This window comes from Sus scrofa, chromosome 14 (assembly GCF_000003025.6).
Source record: "Sus scrofa isolate TJ Tabasco breed Duroc chromosome 14, Sscrofa11.1, whole genome shotgun sequence".
Taxonomy (NCBI): Eukaryota; Metazoa; Chordata; class Mammalia; order Artiodactyla; family Suidae; genus Sus; species Sus scrofa.
The window spans coordinates 48,982,603-49,004,950 of record NC_010456.5 but is presented as its reverse complement, the minus strand read 5'-3'; the positions used below and the strand labels follow the sequence as shown (position 1 = coordinate 49,004,950).

The 22,348-nt window shown below is 53.4% G+C and overlaps 1 protein-coding gene, 1 pseudogene and 1 gene segment (V, D, J or C); all 3 read right to left on the bottom strand.

Moving 5' to 3' along the window:
* Positions 1 to 22,348, bottom strand: part of LOC102158332 — a 247,703-nt gene that overhangs the window by 2,809 nt on the left and 222,546 nt on the right.
* The window catches only part of LOC100152327 (immunoglobulin lambda-like polypeptide 5), a gene marked incomplete in the record, with an annotated part of 201,278 nt that continues 182,355 nt past the window's right edge, over positions 3,426 to 22,348 (bottom strand). Inside the window, 1 exon segment of the mRNA NM_001243319.1 lies at positions 3,426 to 3,880. Coding sequence (NP_001230248.1) covers positions 3,563 to 3,880 — 318 coding nt within the window.
* On the bottom strand, positions 16,311 to 17,270 carry LOC100623763 (annotated as a pseudogene).

Below are 22,348 nucleotides of genomic sequence, written 5' to 3'. Positions count from 1 at the left end.
TCGTCCTGGGGTTTCGGGGAAACAATGCATGAGTGGCTGGGCCAGTCAGAGGTGGACAAGGTCCACACGGAGGAGGGAGCCTGGGGGCCCGGGGGAAAAGTGGACAGCCTTCCACTCTGGCGGTGGCCCCACGCCCCTGGTTCTAGAAGGTCCTCAGGGGCGTGGAGGTGACCCCCCTCGCTGGCACATGCCTCAGGCCTCCCCCCCCCCCTCGATTTCCCCAAGGCCAAGGGGGACTCTCTCCACCTTCGAGGATGACCCCATGCAAGCCCGAAAATGGGTAGACACAAGTGAGCGGAGAGCATGATTTCTGAATGACAAGGAGGACGGTTTATTGGGAGTTGACAGGTGCAGGAGGAAGGGCTGGGCTGGACCAGGGTCGCGGGGGGAGACCCTCGCGGGGGTCCTGTGGCTCCAGGCCCCTGAGGGTGGGGGCCCAGGGACCTAGGCGCACTCGGAGGGCGTCACTGTCTTCTCCACAATGGTCCCCTCGTGGGTGACCTGGCAGGTGAAGCCGCTGGAAGATTTCCAGTCACTGGCGGACAGGGCCAGGTAGCTGCTGGCCGCGTACTTGTTGTTGCTCTGTTTCGAGGGCTTGGTGGTCTCCACGCCCTGGGTGACGGTGGTGCCGCCTGCCTTCCAGGTCACCGTCACGGCGCCCGGGTAGAAGTCACTTATTAGACACACCAGGGTGGCCTTGTTGGTGCCGAGCTCCTCAGAGGAGGGCGGGAAGAGGTTGACCGTGGGAGCGGCCTTGGGCTGACCTGGGGGTCGGGGAGAGACGGGAGGTCGTTGGCTCAGTGTCCATCAGGGGAATCCCCTGTGCAGGCGATGGGGACACAGAGTCCCAGGCTGAGCCTTGTCCCCCTGAGGTCAGGTCAGCCACAGGTGGGGTCACTCACCTTGCGTCCGAGCATCTCAGAGCCCGAAGCCCGGAGCTGGGGGCCTGCTGAAGTCTCCAGCTCCTCCTCAGGCTCCCATGTCCTCACCCTCCCAGCCTCGCTCCCTCGTGCTGCCTGGAGCCTAACCCGACCGAGGTGCCCTCTTCCCTCGGCAGGTCTGTCGGTCCCGGGCATCTGTCTGTCGGAGACCACCCCCCCGCCCCCGTCCGAGGTCTTCCTAGGGGAGGACATTTCTGTCCCCTCTTGAGCCTCTCCGCCCTTTCAGGGAGGGGGCACAGGCTCCCCGATGCCACCGTCACCACAGCCCCGACCCCACCGCCCACAGAGGACCGTGTCCAGGGCTGCCAGGGGGCAGGGGCCTTGGGTCCTGGGGCGGGATGCCGGCCAGGCCCCCAGATGAGGGTTTTGGGTGTCAGTGCATTTTCTGTGCTGAGCCTGGGTCTGCGTCTGTGTCTGTTCGGAGGGCCCCTTGTTCAGGGAAGTTGTGCGGAACCCAGTATAACTGCCAGGATCAAGCATCTGCCTGGCGGGGGCCTCTATCTGTCAGCTGCCCCTGTGAGGAGACCCTCCCCGCCCACCTGGGGCGCTTGCTCTGGGGTGTCCTCCCTGCTGGGAGCACGAGGGGGACCCAGCCCGCGGAGGCCACGTTCTCAAGGGACACTCCCTGCCTCCCTCACTGCAAGTCCCTAGGCCCAGGGGCCCCTCAGTCCCTCAGGGTCCTCACAAGGACCCTGAGCCCACAGGGCCCAGGAGGAGTCCCCGGCACCGTCCGCCCCCTCCCAGCGCCCTTGTCACCTCCCTGGACCTGGTGTCCCCGCCTGAACTCCCCACGCCCAGTCCTCAGTCCCTCCTTGTCCTCAGACCCCAGGGCTGCAGGCTCTGAGTGAGGAGCTTTGCTCCCAGGGTCCCTGGGGCAAGGGTTCCTTGGGCAGCGCCCTTGGGTCTCAGAGCCTGGCCCTGGACTAGCAGCCTCCATGTCTGCCCTTAGCTGGACCCTGTGTCAAGAGGGCGGGTCGGGCTGGAGGGGCTGAGGAGCCTGGCCTAGGGGCCTCCTCTTCGGACCCCACCGAGGTTCAGACCTCAGCCCCAGTCGGAGGAGAACGGAGAGAAGATCGACCCAGATTTCACTCGGATCCCCAAGGAGGAGAGAAAAGGGGAGACTCACCGAGGACGGTCAGATGGGTCCCACCGCCGAAGGGAACACACAGTGATACAGCCTCAAACATAAACCTCCTGCCCCCTCCACCCCCCACCCCAGGCCACCTGCATCTGGCTGGAGGCTCACAGGCTGCCCCTGCCACGGGGGCTGGTCTGGGTCTGGGAGGGTGAGGGGGGTGCCCTCTCCCCACCTGCACCTTCACCCGTGGGAAGGGGGGAGCCGTCCAAGCCCAGGCAGAGGAGGGGCAGCAGGGAGGTCTGAGTGTCCCCGCCTGTCCCAGGCCCCTTCCTCTCCGGGTCAGCAGCTTGGAGAGATCCTGATGGGAGAGTGAGGAGCCCTTCAGGGCACGGGGGGGATGGAGCAGTGTCGTCTGCAGAGGGGACCCCCGAGAGTTCTAGACACTCCACTCGGCCTCGAGGCACAGCTACCGTGGCCATCTCTGCAATAGCGTGTGTGCCTGCGTGCGTGCATGCGTGTTTGTGTGTGTGTGTGTGTGTGTGTGTGTGTGTGTGTCTCACAGGGCAGCTGTGGGATCCTGAGGGAGCGCCTAGGACAAGGTCCCGCATCCCATGCTGAGCTCCTCCAAGTGCATCATTTCCCAGGCAGACCCATGGCGGAATCCCAGAGGCAGAACCTGGACTTGGAGGTCCCGAGGCCTATGGACACTTGGACGTTAGGCAGTGGTGGTGGGGCCAGGCGTGGGCTGGCTTCTGAGGGGTCGGGGAGAGCAGAGATCTGGCGTTGTCCCAGGGGCCTTGCTGCATCTGGGACCTCGGGACACACGCGGGTGGAAGGCTACCTGAGGGGACCGAGGGATGAGGGAGCAGGGTCTCGGGATGGAGGGCCCTGTGGTGCGTGTGACAGGGAGGGCCTGGGGAAGGGGCAGAGGGTGGTGTCCCCGGGGCGGTCGGAGCTGGCTGTGCCCCTAAGGATGGGGCTGGGGGTGGGGCTCTAGGACGTGGTGAGTGGGCGTGAGCAGAGTGGTCACGCTGTACATGCGGGTCGTCCTGAAATGGACAGAGGCCCTCAGAGGGGGACACTGGCGCGTGCTGAGCTATCGTCCTGGGGTTTCGGGGAAACAATGCATGAGTGGCTGGGCCAGTCAGAGGTGGACAAGGTCCACACGGAGGAGGGAGCCTGGGGGCCCGGGGGAAAAGTGGACAGCCTTCCACTCTGGCGGTGGCCCCACGCCCCTGGTTCTAGAAGGTCCTCAGGGGCGTGGAGGTGACCCCCCTCGCTGGCACATGCCTCAGGCCTCCCCCCCCCCCTCGATTTCCCCAAGGCCAAGGGGGACTCTCTCCACCTTCGAGGATGACCCCATGCAAGCCCGAAAATGGGTAGACACAAGTGAGCGGAGAGCATGATTTCTGAATGACAAGGAGGACGGTTTATTGGGAGTTGACAGGTGCAGGAGGAAGGGCTGGGCTGGACCAGGGTCGCGGGGGGAGACCCTCGCGGGGGTCCTGTGGCTCCAGGCCCCTGAGGGTGGGGGCCCAGGGACCTAGGCGCACTCGGAGGGCGTCACTGTCTTCTCCACAATGGTCCCCTCGTGGGTGACCTGGCAGGTGAAGCCGCTGGAAGATTTCCAGTCACTGGCGGACAGGGCCAGGTAGCTGCTGGCCGCGTACTTGTTGTTGCTCTGTTTCGAGGGCTTGGTGGTCTCCACGCCCTGGGTGACGGTGGTGCCGCCTGCCTTCCAGGTCACCGTCACGGCGCCCGGGTAGAAGTCACTTATTAGACACACCAGGGTGGCCTTGTTGGTGCCGAGCTCCTCAGAGGAGGGCGGGAAGAGGTTGACCGTGGGAGCGGCCTTGGGCTGACCTGGGGGTCGGGGAGAGACGGGAGGTCGTTGGCTCAGTGTCCATCAGGGGAATCCCCTGTGCAGGCGATGGGGACACAGAGTCCCAGGCTGAGCCTTGTCCCCCTGAGGTCAGGTCAGCCACAGGTGGGGTCACTCACCTTGCGTCCGAGCATCTCAGAGCCCGAAGCCCGGAGCTGGGGGCCTGCTGAAGTCTCCAGCTCCTCCTCAGGCTCCCATGTCCTCACCCTCCCAGCCTCGCTCCTTCGTGCCGCCCTGGTGGTTAAACCCCAGTCCAGGCCTCCTGTTTGAGCTGTAGCCGACAGTTGTATTCTGGAGGCAGCTGCTCCTGCTTTTGGGGCCCTTCCTGCTGGTCACCCCAAGACCAGCCACCTCCCCCACAGAGAAAGTTGGGCAATCCTTGATTCTCCAAGGGCACGGGGAAACAGCCCCCAGCGACAAAAGTGACTTTCCCGGCATAGCAGAGTGCAGGACTGCTAGGAAATTCATGAGAACCACTTAACCTAAGGCGGTGAACTGAGTCTCGCTGCCGGAAAAATACCACGCTGACTGAGGCTCGAACAAAACCCCATTGGGCTAGCACCTGAGTCCTGTTCCCTGGGGCCGGGCTGGAGCAGGAACCAGATGGGCGTTTCGGGCACAGGGTTGCAGCAGGTAGGGCTGTGTCCTGGTGTTGCTTGGACGGGTAGCTAGCCCACCAGAGGCCAGTGCAGCCCTGGGCGGGCCCATGGTCTGGAGGTGTCCCCATGCCCAGGCCCACGTCCGAGGCAGGCATGACCCACGCCTTGGAGTCACCCAGTGTGTGACCCCGCCCCCCATTCTGAGACTGTCCTGATGGAGATGCTGAGAGCTACATGCCCTTAGGTGGCCATGTGGTGATGGACAATGAGTCCTTACCTGGCTCAGACCCTCCTGACCACTCCTGGCCTCATTTTAGGGACTCTGAAGGTTTCTTCCCCCACAATTTCCTGCAGACAGCTTCCTTCCTGGGCCTGTGGACACTAGATTATTCCTGACCCCTGGTGCCTCCATGTGGAAACCCCCTACACCATTGTCTCCACCCACTGAGACAGTTCAGTTCCTGTCCTTTCATGAAGCCTTCTCTGCTCTCTCAGATCACTGTCTTTCTGTCCATCTCTTTGTCCTTCTGTCCATCCATCCATCATCCATTTATCCATCATCTTCCATCCATCCATTCATCCATCATCCATCATCCATCCATCTGTCCAACAATGTCTTCCAAGCACCCATATGCTGGGCACCGTTTCATGTCAGGACATGTGCAGGAGCCCTCTCCTTCCCACCCTCAACTCCTGGAAATCTCTCAGGTCAAGGCCAACAAGGCCCTCATCCCAGTGAAGTTGGAGATCCCTCTCTGTCCCTTGTGTTCTTCCACTGTCTTCTGACCCACACTGTGCTCTCTGACTGCCACCCTGGTGTCTCGCATCTCTATTTCCAGTCCTGACCTCTCTTTTTGCCTCTAGATTTATGCTCCTTCTTCCTCCTGAGTGCATCTCTGCTTGCGTGCCCTATAGAAACCTCAAACCCAACATTCCCCATCTAAATTCCTCACAGTTCCCTGCAAACTTGCTTCCTCTCATTGTCTTTACTTCAATAGAGCTCTCCCCAAACCAGAGGCCTAGAGTCATCCCAGAATGCGTTCCCCTCATTGAATCACTCTCTGTGTCCTAGATTTCCTATTGTAACACAAAAATACCATTAAAATACTTAGAAAAGGAAAAAACACCCAAGTCATGCTCTGAGAGTTATGGCAAGAATCCACAGGCTTTGCCAAATCTGATTTTATCTCCCATTGTAGTTTATCTGAGTCGGGAGGTAACCTGTGGCATTGGGGCCAACATTTTCATCTCAGCAGGAGGACTATTTGGTCATGGTTATCTTTAAGGTGTGCATGTAAATTTTTTGAAACAAAATTAAACAGAATAGCAATATAAATTCAACACAATTCTGATTTGAAGAAAGCAAACATCCAGTCTTTTATTAAGTTAATTATCTAAGGAAACATCCGCAACTTGATAAAGAGAATGTCCTGAAACATAGCAACATTCACATTTAAAGGCAAAATCGACTTAAAGGCTAAGGTTCCCACTCTTACTTTTATTGTATTCTACAGATTTGACCCAATGAAAGGAGATGAGCGGGGTGGGGGTGGGGAGAGTGTGAGTGTTAAGAAAAATTCGATAAAATTATTCTTTACAGACAAAGGGCTAGTCTATTAAAGAAAACCCCAGACAGTCAGCTGAAAAACTCTCAGAATTAACACAAGAGTTAACTAAAATGATTGAATACAAGAGCAATAGGCAAAAGTGAGTAGGTTTCCTTTTATGCAAACAGTAAGCACTGAGGCGATGAAATTGTGGAAACACTGACAACTTCAATAAACATCCTATTAAAAACCCTGGGAATAAACTCACATAGAATATGCAAAATTGGCATGGGTAAAATATTACACAACTTGACAAATGGACACAATAGCAAAGACATCAATTCCCCACAAATGAATCCATGTACTTTATGAAGTATAAAGTATTCCACATCACCAAAGGAATAACTTTTGAAAATCAGTAAATTGATTTTAAAGTCTAATAGTAGAACAATGGCAGAGAATAGACAGGACTATTTTGAATGAAAATAATGGAGGCTTTGTTCTCTACCAGGCACCAAAATCCACAAAGCTAAAATAATTAAAACAGCGTGGAACAGGAATTGATCATTAGATCAATAAACCAGAGAAAAGTTGTGATAAATCAATGATTTGGTGTTTGATAAAGTTGCATTTGAATTCAACAAATATACAACCATTGGCTCTCCATTTGGAAAATACATAAGTTTATATTCCTGCCACACAAAAACAAACCCCAGGCAAAGTAAAATCAGACACCAAAACAATGGACGTACTTGAAGAAAATAGGAAAAAAACACTAAAGTAAAAATGTGTTTCCTATGTTGGCCGCAGATTACAGACACAATCAAGAAAAACAACCAAGCTGAGGTGTAAAAACTAAAAAGGCTTTCTCGTGAAAGACCCCACAAACAAAAGCATAAAACAGATCAGGGAAAATTTTTTGCAGCACAAATACTTAATGAGGAATTACTATTCCAAATAGATGAAGAGTTTCTATAGCTCTCTAAGAAAATACAACCAACCAAAACTAAAACCGGAGTAAAAACACCCAGGCAAAACTATGACCGGTAAATTCATAGGAGAAATAAAATCAGTCAATAAAAATATAAAAGGAAAATAAGTTTCACCAATGATCAAATAAAGAATTAAACGATGATCATTTTTGTTCTTATTTTTTTTTTTGCACTCTTTTTTTTAGGGCCTCACCCACGGCATAAGGAGGTTCCCAGGCTAGGGGTCCAATTGGAGCTATAGCTGCCGGCCTACACCACAGCCACAGCAAGGCCAAATTTGCACTGTGTCTGCGACCTACCCCACAGCTCACTGCAACCCTGGATCCTTTACCTACTGAGTGAGGCCAGGGATTGAACCCGAAATTTCATGGTTCCTAGTCAGATTTGTCTCCACTGCACCACGACAGGAACTCCTGTTCTCATTTTTTGCTTGTCAGATACACAAAATAGAAAAAGATCCACCTGTCACATTATTGGCAAGGGTGGAGAGGAAGAGGCACTGTCATTTGCTATGGTGAGTGTAAACTGGAACAGCATTTTGAGAAGCCCATTGCTACTACCTATGAGAATGTCAAAGCCTGTCCTCTCTGTCCAGCCAACCCACTTTTAGGCAACTTTCCCGCGAGGAGACACTAGTACATTTTATACATATATGGCATTTGCACACACTTGGGGATTTCCTTGTAGCCGTCTCTTGTAATTTGTATTTTTATTTTATTTTTTCATTTTAATTTTTTATTTTTTTGTCTTTTTGCCTTTTCTAGGGCTGCTCCTGTGGCACATGGAGGTTCCCAGGCTAGGGGTCGAATCGGAGCTGTTGTTGCCGGCCTACGCCAGAGCCACAGCAACGTGGGATCCGAGCCACGTCTGCGACCTACACCATATCTCACATCAATGCTGGATCCTTAACCCACCGAGCAAGGCCAGGGATCGAACCCGAAACCTCATGGTTCCTAGTCCAATTCGTTACCACTGAGCCACGACGGGAACTCCTTGTAATTTGTATTTTTAAATGGAAACAATCTAAATGTCCATGCAAAGTGGAATGGTTAAAAGCATTCTGGTTCAGGGAGTTCCTGTTGTGGCTCAGCAGAAATAAATCTGACCAGCATCCATGAGGATGCAGGTTCAATCCCTGGCCTTTCTCAGTGGGTTAAGGATCTGGCGTTGCTGTGGCTGTGGTGTAGGCCGGCAGCTACAGCTCTGATTCAACCCCTAGCCTGGGAACCTCCATATGCTGCAGGTGTGCCCTAAAAAAGATGAAAAAAATCCACACAACCCCCTAAAAACCATGCTGGTTTACCCAGATGTTGATGTCTTACAAAGCCATTCCAAGAACATGGGAGATCCATATGGGCTGATATAGAAAATGTCAACAGATTGTTTAAAAAACTAGTTGCCGTCTAATAGGTAGAGCATGACCTCCCTTTTGAAAAACTAAATACCAATGCTAATTAGATACGTGTGTGTGTGTGTGTGTGTGTGTGTGTGTGTGTGTGTTTTACGGACATACACACACAGGAGGAGGGCTGGAAATATATAGACCCACCTGACGATGTTGTCTCTGGAGAACGGGTTTTAGCATAAGATGTGGGCAGGGGTGGTAAGTAGAAACACTCAATTTTTACTATTTTTTTTGGCTTTTGACTTTTTAGGGCCGTATCTCAGGCATATGGAGGTTCCCAGGCTAAGGGTCCAAATGGAGCTGTAGCTGCCGGCCTACGCCAGAGTCACAGCAACGCCAGAGTGCTGTGTCTGCAACCTACACCACAGCTCACAGCAACACTGGATCCTCAACCCACTGAGCAAGGCCAGGGATCAAATCCATATCCTCATGGATACTAGTTGGGTTTGTTAATCACTGAGCCACGATGGGAACTCCTCAATTTTTACTTTATATACTTCTGTGTTGAATATTTTTTTAAAGCACAAATTACTTCTGTGTTATAATTATTTTAGAAGCTAAAATGAAATATATCTTCTTGTGAACATTTTCATAACTATAGAAAATTATAAAGCCAAAATTAAAACTAAGCAAAATCCTATCAGCCAGAGACATATCACTGACATTTTTCTGTATTTTCTGGCAGGCTTTTTAAAATGCAAACGTACTTTAAACCCAATTTCAGAAACACAATTTTGGAGGTTTGTGTAAGATTCCTTATGATGGCTACTCCATGCTGTATTTGGCCACACCCTTTCTGCTGGATATTTAGGTTACTTCCAGTTTTCTCCCATCATTAATAATGTTGGAGTTCCTGTCGTGGCTCAGTGGTTAATGAATCCGACTAGGAACCATGAAGTTACAGGTTCGATCCCTGGCCTCACTCATTGGGTTAAGGATCCAGCGTTACCATGAGCTGTGGTGTAGATCCTGCATTGCTGTGGCTCAGATCCTGCGTTGCTGTGGCTCTGGCGTAGGCCGGCAGCTGTAGCTCCGATTTGACCCCTAGCCTGGGAACCTCTCTATGCCGTGGGAGTGGCCCTAGAAAATGCAAAAAGACAAAATAATAATAATAATAATAGTAATAATAATAATATCGTTGAAATAACAACAAGGAAGATTAATGATGAGTTCTTGTTTGTAAACCTTTGGTTACATCTTTGATTATTTTCCCCCCTTGGGATGAATCCTTAGAAGTGGAATTACACAATTTAAATATATATGTGTTCTTTTATGACTCACTGCATATTGCTAAAAAGGGTATACATTTTAGATTTCTATAGACAGTCCATGACAGTGCCTGCTCCTCCCCATCTGCCCTCTGGTGCCACCACTTTAAATTCACTTGCCAACTCCATAGGCCCTCTTGCTACCTGGCCACCCATCGACTTTCCACTGCCTCTTCTTCATCATCTAATCTGGCCTCACACTGGTCTCTGCTTTGGAGCCATTTTTCCAAAACACAAACCTGGTTCTGATGGTCCCCACTTAAATCCCTCAGTGACCCCTCCTGGACCCCAGGATAAAGGGTGCGTTGTACAAGACCCTGGAGGTCTGCACCCTGTTCTCCCCAGTTCTGAAAGCTTCCTGCTGGCTTCTCCCTTTGCCTGGAGGAGCGCCCGCGTCACAGGTCAAAGCCCTGGATCTGTAAGACCAGCTTGGTATCCTCCCTGCCATCTTATTGCTCCGAAAATGGTCCATGGGTCTGCCCCACGTGTAGATATGACCCCCTTGATTCAGGCCTGGCTCCAGGAAACATTTAGGACCCCTGTTGAGGAACTGACCTCCTTGGGGGAGACTGAGCCAAGCTCTTGCTCTCTTCTCTGGACACATTACAAACAGCCTGTTCCCTTGGAGTGCTTCTTAAAACACATAATAATATGTCGTTACATAATATGTCAGTATGTCACTGACATACTAAAATAAAATCAATACCAACAATACACACCAGACAAAATGCCAACACTTCAAATAAAGCCAGCGTCTGCCTAGGCCCATCCCCTCCGGCTGATTTTCTGCTCATGGCCGCTGTCCCATTCTGTCCTTCATGCCTGGGCCCCATCAAAGGGAAGTCCACACTCCCCGTGCCATGACTGCTTCGGCCCCTTACTGGTTTTGTGGGCTCTGCAGGCTGCGTCCCGTTGGGGTTTCCATGCTGGGGTCCTGCTCTGGGCGGTACTGCCACTACCATCAGGGGCAGCAGGCCTTGGGATCCCGTCAAGCCCTGCAGAATGAGAGGCCAGTGCTGCCCAGGGACAGAGCTCTGTCCCCTGGGGTCTTCACAGCCCACCTAGCCTGGCCTGGGCTTCATCTGCCCTCAGGGTCAATGGCACCTCCAGCTGACTGCTGAATAAGTTCCCTGGACGGGTTGGCAGCTGCCCCTGCTGGCAGTGGCCATCTCAGTGCACCCCTCATGGCCCTGTCCTCTGCCTGGGCCGTCTCTGTCCCTGTCCTCAGCTCCTGGCCCCCTCAAGGGCCCATGGCCCTTACTCCTGGGGCCTCTCCCCAAATGGCATCTACCAACTGCCCTGCTGTGGTTGGGATCCAGGGCTCAAGGGCTTCACACCAAATCCAGCCCACCTGTCCCACCCCTGGGGCGCTGGATGGGGCACACCTGTTCTTGTTCCCTGTTCAGCAGGGCCATCTCTAAGCTGTGACGCCTCTCCCTGGGGCCTGGGGGCGCTGTGGAGGGGGGCCAGTGCCCAGTGGAACAGGAGTCACTGGGGCCTGAGTTCAGTGGACTAAGGCCTCTCTGTGACAGCTGATAGTCCGGCTGCCTCTCTCGCCGTGACAGGCTGGCCTTTGTCTCTGACCCAGGATCCTGTGTCTTCTGCCATCACCAGCAGGCTTATCTTTTGGCTTGTGGGTGGGAAGAAATCCCAGACCCTCCCCAGCTCTTGATAATGATGGGAGGTGGGGAGAACGAAGTTGATGATGGCGATCAGGACCTCACAGTTTGACCTAATTCAGAGAGCAACTTTGGAGGAACCCAAGGCTTCGGAACCGGATGCCAAGGGGTGTACTACACCACACACACACACTCACACACACTTACATGCACATCCCTGGCCCTGGAGATGGGCCAGGCCCTGACTGGTGATGGGGTGTGGGTACCCTAACATGTCACACAGGGTGTAGGGAGTCCCAAGGAGGCCCTGATCCAGTCCAGCTCCACCTCCCCCACTCCCTGGCCATTGCGGTGCTTGGCCCACTCTAGCCTTGGACCTGGGCCCCTTGCACCTTTGGAGCTGGGTTCCCCCCCAGGGTCCAGGATGAAGCTCTTCCCTCCCAGCAGCCACTGCCCAGGGCTCAGAAGTTGTGGTTTCCCCCAGGGATGGCCCCAGGTTTAGGGGAAAAAAAGGGGTTTTCCCTGAACTCAGTGACCCCAGCTGCCCCCAGGTGCCCCCACCCCCCCACCCTGCACCTGCTGCAAGGTCTTGGCAGCTGCCACAGCAGACCACATCCTCTTGTGGTGGCTGCGGTCGGAAATCTGGGTCTGGCAGGACCCTGGGAACCCTTGAGGGATGAGCTCTGGCCGCCCAGGCCTGCCCCACCCCCTCCTGGACAGAGAACGGCTGAGGGCTAGACTCTCGCTGGCCCAGAGAAGTCTGGATCCAACTGCCCCACTGGTGGACCCCTTGCTCAGAGTCCCTGGCTCCTCTGTGCCGCCACCCACCTGCCCTGGAGCAGAGGGGTGTGTCATGTATGGAACATGCCCTGCTCCCGTGTCAGAGGGTGCCCCCTGCCTCTGGTAAGCCCCACCCGGGCTCCAACATGCCCCCGGGCCGCCCTGTGTCCATCCCACAGGACCCAAAGAGTCCTCCTGTGGCCACCAGGGCTCCTATCTCTCAGGCCAGATCTCCTCACTCCCTGTTCCCCTCTACCCCCAAACTTAAGCTGACTTGCCCTTCTCTTAATATCTTCAGCATCTCACTGTTGGGGCCTGGAGGGTCTGAGGAGGAGGGGGATGAAGTCTCCGTCTGGGCATATGACAAAGGTTCTGGCATCAGGGTCTGGCTCTGTGGCCCTGAGTTCCCTCTGAGGGGTCCCCAGGAAGGCTGAAGACCTTGGCTTCTCTGTTGATCCTGGGGGTGAAGGATCAGTTCTCCTCCAGCAAAAGGAGAGAGAATCCTGCTGCTTCAGCAGATGTCACAGACCCTCCAACCTGGCAGCTCCTTTTATTGATGAGGAAACTGAAGCACAGAGAGGGAGAGTTTCTTTCCTAAGACACACAGCAAATTGGTATAAAGACTATGTCCTGGGTCCTACCAATACCAGCCAGAGATCTGGGAAGATGGGTCTTTTTGGACATGGCGGTGGGGTGGGGGGCAGCCTGGAACTGGTGGCTTTGGGAATTTTCCATGCTTTAACCTCTAACTTTCCCAGTCCAGTGCCTGGAGCTCAGCCCCAGGGGGAGGGCCTAGTAGGGGGCAGCTGTAGAGGTAGGCAATGCCACAGGAAGACTGAAGCTCAGAAAAGGAGGTGGGAGACCTGAGGGGCTCCAGTGGTGGGGGCAGGTGGCGGTGTAGGGGCTGGACTCCTTTCTGCATCTTCCTTTGAGGTGGGGGGTACATGAGGCAAGTGAGGGCAGTGCAGGGTCAGGCTGACTTCATGTACATTTTGATGCTTCATTCATATGGATTTTGGGATTTTATTCACATCATATGAGCAAAGATGCACTAAGATGACAGATATTTAAATTTTCCCCAATCTAAGAGGACTCTTAAGTGAAAGAGTGACAGATTTAATTTCAATTTTCAAAAATATTGCATTCAGGAGTTCCCCTTGTGGCTCAGTGGTTTACGAACCAGACTAGTATCCATGAGGATGTGGGTTTGATCCCTGGCCTCACTCAATGGGTTAAGGATCTGGCGTTGCTGTGAACTGCAGTGTTAGTCACAGATGTGGCTCGGATCTGGTGTTGCTGTGGCTGTGATGTAGGCTGGCAGCTGCAGCTCTGGTTCGACTTGTAGCCTGGGAACTTCCATATGCTGCAGATTAGGCCCTAAAAAGCAAAAAAAAAAAAAAAAAAAAAAAAGTGCATTCAATATTATTTATCTTAATGACTGAGTTTGGGGGCACTTCCTTAAATTTCACAAGCAAGGAGGATGTCTTATTCACCTCACTCTAGTACTGGCTGTGTCTGGGAAAGCTGTTAACCTGCAGCCCAGGGAGCTTCTTTCTGTAGGGTCTGCCCATCCCCTCCCCGCATGATGGAGTGGGCGTGGCTAGCCCCCAGCAGTTGCTGCCTCACCTGACCAGGCAGGTTGGTTGGGCAGAACGGTGTTTTCCAGGTCCTTCCCAAAGCCTTAGTCTGATACCTGGGAGGGGTGCACCCCCATCATGAGGGGACCCTACTTTGTGAAGTGGTGGCTTCGTAGCAGCCTCTGCTCCTTTAACTGTTTACCAGGAACTATCAGCGTGGTGAGTCCTCCTAGGACCCTGCCAAAGGTAGTCCACAAGTAAACATTTTTTTTTTTTTATACATTTTAGGGCCGCATTTGTGGCATATGGAAGTTCCCAGGCTAGGGGTCGAATCGGAGCTATAGCTGCCAGCCTATACCATAGCCACAGCAGTGCGGGATCTGAGCCGCATCTGCGATGTAGACCACAGCTCACGGCAATGCCAGATCCCCAATCCGCTGAGCGAAGCTAGGGATCAAATCTGCATCCTCATAGATACCAGGAGAATTCATTTCTGTTGCGCCACAAAGGGAACTCCAGACTTAAATATGAGATACAAGCATTTTTCTCAAATACATCGTATGAGCAAAGATGCACTAAGATGACAGATGTGTAAATTTTCCCCAATCTAAGGGGCATCTTAAGTGAAGGAGTAACAGATTTAACTAGTAGGTTCTGCACAAGGCCTCTTGGTGTGCATCCCTGACATGGAGAAAGTGGATGACAAGTGGCTGGGTGACACACTCTGCAGGTAGTTTCTGGAAAAGCTGACTCTGGGGTGGAGCCATCTGGCAGGAGGTTTGTTAGGAAGAGTGCTTGGGACCAACCCCAGTGAAAGCGGCTGGGCTGGCCAAGGGATAGTTGGCCAAGGGCCGGCTTCTCCTCGCTGCTCCCCGGCCACTGCCCCCAGGGGTCCTACTGCTCAGATGCCCTTCCAAGCCGTCCCATGCTGGCCCTTCTCTGGCCCTCATCATGATTAGGCTTCAAGGGCAGCTGACCAGAACAGGAGCAAGGCACAGGGTGAAGTGGCTCTTCACTTGGTGGCTGATCCAAGATGGCGGGACCATCTGAGGGTGCATCTCCAATCAGATGGGTCAATGGGTCCTCTTCCTGGAACAATCTGGAGGTGCATCCAACTGCCCACCACACAAATCCTCTTGGAGTTGGGTGGTGTCCAATCCTTTGCTTTCCACAAAATTAAAAGAGTGTGAAATGGAGCTGCCAGCTGATAAATCATTTAAAGGAATAATTTTTGACCATCAACCACGAATGATTTTTGGCGTATAACTAGGAGGGAGTTCAGATCAGAGAGTGACCCTGGATTATAAAGTTCCTATGTATGGGACCAAAATTTCGCTGAGGTTTATATAGAGACAAAAGCCGGAACAGCATTGATGCTGTACCACTTCATTCTAAGAGGAAAATTACATTAATTGATGGATCCACAAAAAAGCACCAGTTAATAATTATTTATAAAAATGTCAAAATATTACGCTATTTTTTGTTTTTGTTTTAATCGCACCCATGGCAAATAGAAGTGCCCAAGCCAGGGATTGAACCTGCGCCATGGCAGTGACAATGCCAGATCCTTAACCCACTAAGCCACCAGGGAACGCCTACTTATGTGGTTTTGATCAAATTCTGCTATGAATAATTAGGATAATAACTCAATGTGGGAGAAAATTTTTAGTACTTAAAATCATGGGAAATTTTAAAAATTTAAAGTGGTGTTTATTATTATGACATAGATGTTTGACAGAATAATGAATCAGACTTTTGGGGAAAAAAAGATAGGAGCAGACCAAATTTAGGAAGGGATGCAGAATGAAAATAAACCTAAGGAGAAGGGAAGATGAATGCTATAGAAGAATTTTCTATCAAAATTTGGTATCAAATCATGATGATTTTTGGCCACCAATGAATATATGTAAAGGAGTGATGTGAACATTTTATAAACTTCTGATGAACATTTTCAGGTTACAAAGGAGCCGACATTTGTGGGGAAGCCCAGTCCTTAGACCGTCTGGGGTGATGGTGTTGAGGGCCTGGCTGCAGCCCCATACCTTCTCCTGGTTGGGAACTGGGTCTCAGTGTAGGACGATCGGGCAAGTAACAAGAATGACCGCAGTGATGGGAGGTTCTTGTTGTAGCTCAGTGGTAACGAGCCTGACATATCCATGTGTATGCAGGTTTGATCCCTGGCCTCACTCAGTGGGTTAAGGATCTGGCATTGCTGTGAGCTGTGGTATAAGTTGCAGACACAGCTTGGATCCTGAGATGCTGTAGCTGTGGTGTAGGCCAGCAGCTACAGCTCTGATTTGACTCCTAGCCTGGGACCTTCCTTACGCCATGGGTTTCGACCTAAAAAGCAAAAAAGAAGAAGAGGAAGAGGAAGAGGAAGAAGGAGAAGGAGGAGAAGAGGAAGAGGAAGAAGAAGAGGAAGAGGAAGAAGAGGAAGAGGAAGAGGAAGAGGAAGAGAAGAAGAAGAAGAAGAAGAAGAAGAAGAAGAAGAAGAAGGAGAAGAAGGAGAAGAAGGAGAAGAAGGAGAAGAAGGAGAAGAAGAAGGAGAGTGACCACAGTGAATCAGGGACCTTTGGAGGCGGGGCAATTCCCTTCCTATATTTGCAATATTCCCACCACTCCTGAGAATAGCTAGTGGAGAAGATGAGCCTGGAGAGGAGACTCGGCTGTCCTAGGTCTCAGGCTCTGCCTCAAGGGTGCTGACAACAGTCTCCACAACTTCATTTCTCAGGAGGATAAACAGAGGCCCGAAGGACAGAAGATGCCCAACACTGAGATCTGAACATCAGCTGCTCACAGGCTGGTGGAGGGTGTGCCAGGACAGGCAGGGAGTTTGTGTCGCACTTCCCCATCTATCTGCCTGTGTCACAATGAGTCACTGGGTGCTGCTCCCTTTGCCATCAGCTACTGCACAGTAATAGTCCTCCTCATCCTCAGCCCGGGCCCGGCTAATGGTCAGGGTGGAGCCAGAGAACAGCTCAGGGATCCCTGAGAGCTGGTGGCTATCGCTATACATGACCAGCACAGGGGCCTGGCCCACCTTCTGCTGGTACCAGAAAGTGTGTTTATATCCAATGTTGTTCCCCCCACAGGTGATCCTGGCCATCTGTCCTAGGGACACTGACAGTGAAGGTGGCTGAGTCAGCTCACAGGAGACCACGGATCCTGCAAGAGAGAGAAGGAGAGGTGGGCTGGAGGGGAAGAACCTACACAGAGAGACCACCTGACTACCCACTACTAAACTCCAAGATTATCTGGGCCCCAAGGGCTGCCCTGCCCATCAGCCCAGGGGTCAGGCTGCAGGATGGAGTCTCTGAACTCATGGGGACCCCCCTTCTCTGGCAGCTGCAGCCCTCAGGGCTCACACAGCAGTGAGCACAGGGCTCAGCCCCTCCAGCCCCTCCTCCTGCAGCAGGGCCCTGAGCCTCCTGCCCCCACAGGCAGTGCCTGCTGAGCTCAGAGTCAGGCCCAGGCTGGTCCCCAATCCCTGGGCATGGGTAGCTGTGACCCAGGGGTGGCACCTGTGCAGTGAGCCAGGAGGCTGAGCAGGAGAGGGGTCTAGGCCATGGTGGAGGCGCCCTGATTCTGCTCCCCGAGGCCCAGGCTGGGCAGGGCTCCTCCCAGGCCTGTCTTATCCCCTGGCTGCAGGGAGAGCTGCTGGGCATGCAAATCAGCCAGAGCCCAGGGGGGCTGCCTGAGGAGCTCTGTGCTCTCAGACAAGGGCTCAGCCCCCAGGGCCCCAGAGGGGGAGGGGCTTCCCTGGGGACCCCACTGCACCCGGGTGTCCTCCTGCACCTACTGGCCCCATAATCTAATGTGACATGTCAACCCCGGACTCTGTCCTGGACTCACTCCTGGATGAACCTGGTCACTAGAGCCCAGACCCGGATCTGTGGTCTTTGAGCCCATCTAGGAGGCTTAGACTAGAAAAGGATTCGACCCTGAACCCCAGCTCCCAGGACCCAGAGACTGAATAAGATACACGTGTCAGGAGTCTGTGGAGTGTCCCAGGCCATCACAGGGCTGTGTCAGCACAGGGCTCTGAGCTCCTGGGGCAAGGCCTGTCCTGAGCCTCAGGGGCCCCCTTTGGTCTCAGGGGTGGGAGCAGACCAGGTGCTAAAAGAAATGTTTGCTCTATAGGAGGAGGAGAGGGGGCTTGGTGGTTTAATAACTCTGTCAGCGAATGTTATCCTAAGCAGTTTCTCTCCAGCTGCTGAGGAAAATGTATAAGCAGTAAGTGTCATAATGATGGAGTTAGTCCTGAAGAGCTTATTGAGTGACTGCTGTGTGTCAGGAACAGGGAAACAGAAGATGTAGAAATTTCTGGTCCTCTCCCGCTTCCCTGTGATGTCAAGTGGTGGGGGGGCAGGTGGGGGATGGTGGGGGAGTAGCTATGTCTGGAGGTTGGGGGCTCTGAGCACAAGGGTTGGGGAAGGGCCTGTGCTCATAGGGAGGATGGGCGGGTGTGGACAGTGAGAGCTTTTGAGCAGGATTAGCTGGGCTGGAAGAATCAGGCGCCCTCTCTGTGTGCAGGACCTGGGAGCCCCCAGAGCCGGAAGATGTGTGCTTGAGAGTGAAGGTGACAGTGTAGGAAAAGGACACCTGTCCTCAGGGGTGAGATCACCCTGCTCCCAGGACTCCTCCCCTCCAGGTGGCCCTGCCGGGAGTTCTCTGCTGCCCCCTGGTGGCCGCTGGTCCACACTGGCTGGGGAAGCTCAGGGGCGGCCTCTGTCCTGGTGGAGCCTCAGAACCCAAGATTCAGGTGCTGATCCCTGGTCCAGGACAGTGGCCTTATTGAGGATTTACTTCCCCTCTGCCCCCCTTCCCTGACTTGGTCTGCCTCCAGGCATGAAGGAGGGGCTGAGATGACCCCCGAGGCCTCTTAAGTTTGCTGAGGGAAGAATGCAAAAGGCCAAGTTGCTAAAGCAGGAGAGATTTATGGAGGCATCCAAGGGGCACGGGCTGAGCTCAAGATTGTGTCAGCTCTGACTGTGAGGAGGCGCTAGGCTTGTAAAGGATCTGTGGTGGGAATCTGTGGCTGGAATTCATGGTGGGAACTTGTGGCAGGAAAGATGAAGGAGGGGAAAGTCAAGGGAGGGGTAGGGGACCTAGTCCCATGACAGAGGGCAGTTAACCCATGTAGGTGTGTAATCTATGCAGGCAGTTGTTTTCCACAGGCCATTGTTTCTTGCTGCCCAACTCGAACCTCCACATTCCGGGAGAGGGTGTAGATCCTGTGTAGGGCCTTACCCATGTCCGCAGCACGTCTCCAAGGGGAACAGTCACATTCGGTGGGTGGGTGGGGGTCTGTCTCCGTCCTCCTGGGAACCTATCAAGATCGTGGCCAGGCTCATTGGAGAGGCAGGCGCTGGGCTCCCAGCAGGCTTCCCTGCCCCTCGTCTGTGGGGCAGTGGGGGTCATACAGGCAGTTTGGGCACTGGGGCCACCGCCCTCAGGGGATGGCTCTTATGGGTGCCAGCCGTGGGTGCAGGGTTGAGGGCCAGGAGGATGGTGCTGCAGCCCCAAAACACAGATGGACAGCACCCACCCAGCAAATGGTCATTCAGACCCGTGCTGGGCTGGTGCAGCCCCTCCTGGAACTCAGCTTGAACTAGACAGTCTCTGCCTGAAGGGACTTCCCCCTGGTGGAGGGGACAGTGCAGGGGACAACCTGGGTCTGCAGACCCGGCAGAGGGTCTCCACCTCCGACTCCTCACCCTCAGCCTTCCGTGTTACTTTAAAAGACAAAACACTTGTGGGAGTTCCTGTCATGGCTCAGTGGTTAACGAATCCGAGTAGGAACCATGAGGTTGGGGGTTCGATCCCTGGCCTTGCTCAGTGGGTTAAGGATCCAGCGTTGCCGTGAGCTGTGGTGTAGGTTGGAGACACGGCTTGGATCCCGCGTTGCTGTGGCTCTGGCATAGGCCGGCGGCTACATCTCTGATTAGACCCCTAGCCTGGGAACCTCTATATGCCGCGGGAGCAGCCCTAGAAAATGCAAAAAGACAAAAACAAAAAACAAAAAACAAACCACTTACTTTGTTCAGACCCCTGGCTGTCAGGGTGACCACTTGGCCGAAAGTCCTCCAAGGTCTTGGGTGGGGGTTTCCTTGTTTCCTCCCACATGGGGTCATCATATCTGAGGAAAATCTGGGCCCTGCAGTGGGAGCTCTATGCAGCTTCTCCTCTTGGACACACTACCCTCTAGATCTGCGTTTGTTGTGGGCTCCCCGGAAGCAGACCCTGGATGGAGACCTGCAGGTCTGGGGTTTGGGGTGAGCTGTGGAGGAGCCCAGGAGACGATGCTGGTCAGGGCTGCCAGGCAGCGACTCCTGGGGACCGAGCTGGGCAGCCGTGCATGTTACTCTGAGCTGAGCCAAGGACGTGGGACCCTGGCCTCAGGCAGCCCTGGACCTGAGTCACACCCAGAGCCTCTGGGTGGCCATCAGCATGGCCCCGACACTGCTTTCTCTCTGGAATCCCATCTCTATGTGGACACAGAGCTGAGCTGAGCTGAGGAGGGAGCTCAGAGCTGAGCTAAGGAGGGAGGTTCTGGGCATCAGTCTGGGACAGGTAGCCAAGGAGAAGTGGCCCATGGGGCACCGTGTGGTAACCCAAGGGCCAGCACTGCCTGTTAGTGTTAAATTACTTCTGGGGGAGGAGGTCCTCAGACTTGTGTGTCTTTCATGCCCTAGGAGCTTCGTAAGCAAACCCAGACCTAAGGCTGTCACGCCTCAGGGGTAAGAAATGGAGTCCAGAGACAACAAGCAGCCTCCAGGTTCCCAGTGCAGCAACCTCTGCCCTCCAGTCACCACAGGAATCCTTGCTTTGCTTCTGCATCTTCTCTCCCAGCCTTTCCCCAGCTCCTGACCGCACAGTGCTCCCACTGCTTCCTGTCTGCTGCTACCATCAATATACTATTCCTTGAAGCTTCCTGCTGTGGCTCAGAGGTAACAAACCAGACTATTATCCAAAATGATGTGGGTTCAATCCCTGGCCTCGCTCAGTGGGTTTAGGATCCAGCGTTGCTGTGAGCTGTGATGTAGGTCGCAGGTGTGCCTCAGATCCTGCATTGCTGTGGCTGTGGCTGTGCTGCAGGCTAGTACATGCAGCTTTGATTCGACTCCTAGCCTGGGAGCTTCCATATGTCATGGGTGAAGCCCTAAACAGTTAAAATATCTATCTATCTATCTGTCTATCTATCTATCTATCTATCTATCTATCTAGATATCTACACATACACACACATGTATGTATGTATATATGTGTATATATATAAAATATTGCTCACCTAGAACCTTGCATTATAAAAATCTCTAAGCTTTTTTTTTTTTTTTTTAAATCACATTTGACATATATCTTCCTCTGTCTTTCACCTAAGATCCTGTTTCCCAAACTCACACCATTGCCCTTAAAACACCGGACAACCTGGTCCTTCAAACCCTAAACCCACTGTTGAGTCCCCTTACCTCCAGCAGAACCTGCCTGACAGCTGGGGGAGGGGAAACCTGGGGAGCCCAGACCTGGGGAAACCGGGCCGCATCTGTCCCTGCAGCTGAAACCCGGGCTCTGGACTCGGACACACGTTCAGGCTCAAAGACAGAGTTCTGGGTGAAGCAGAAAGAACAGCTTGATTGCTTTGCCAGGCAAAGGACGCCCCAGCAGGCTAAGCCCTTCCAAGCTGTGTCCTCCCTTGAGAGGGGCTAGAAAGGGGTTTATTGGTTTAACCTGATATCAGTTGAGAAGGCTTAGGGAGCCTGCATTCTTCTCTCTCCAGAGGTAATTTCCAAGTCATCAAGGCTGGAGTCAGGTGGTCCTGTGACAGTTTCTGGTGATCTTTGGGGTGATTGCCCCTTGACCTTCTCTGGGCAGTGAGACTGCTTACAAAAGGAAGGGGGTGGTAGGGAGCCTTTCAAAGGAAAGGGAGACACTAGGCAGCTGACAGACCTCTACAGAGTGATCATGAGTAAAAGAAAGCAAGGAAGCAACGAAGAAAGCATTTGTGCAAAGCAGGTGAGAGTCCGTGCTTGGGCCAAGGCAGGGCATCACATAATGGAGCTATTTGAACTAGTTTTTAGCTGTATCAATATTTCCTACTCATAAACTCTGGAATCAGCCTTTTGAGACGGAGGGGAGGCTGCGAGGCTAGAGGCAAAGGCTTTTACTCGAAGACACAAGGACTCAGGGGCTTGTGCAGGGTTTCCTCTCTGCTTTGTCCGCAGTCTTCCTGGGGCTGGAGGAGGGGGACCCAGCCGGGGAGGGGTTTGTGTCCCACTTCCCCATCTGCCTGTGTCACTGTGAGCATTATCACTGCTGTCAGCTGACTGACAGTAGTAGTCGGCCTCGTCCTCAGCCTGGGCCCCGCTGATGGTCAGGGTGGCCGAATTCCCTGAGCTGGACCCAGAGAACCGCTCAGGGATCCCTAAGGGCCGCAGACTACCACCATAGATGACCAGGATGGGGGCCTGGCCAGGCTTCTGCTGGTACCAGTTGGCTGCATAGACAAAGTTGTCTCCTAGGCAGGCGATGCTGGCCGTCCCTCCCAAGGACACAGACACCCCCGGGACCTGAGTCAGCTGAGAAGAGGCCACATAACCTGCAAGAGAGGAGAGGAGAGTGCGTGTGAGGAAGAGGGTCTCACTCCCAGAGCCGCAGGCTCC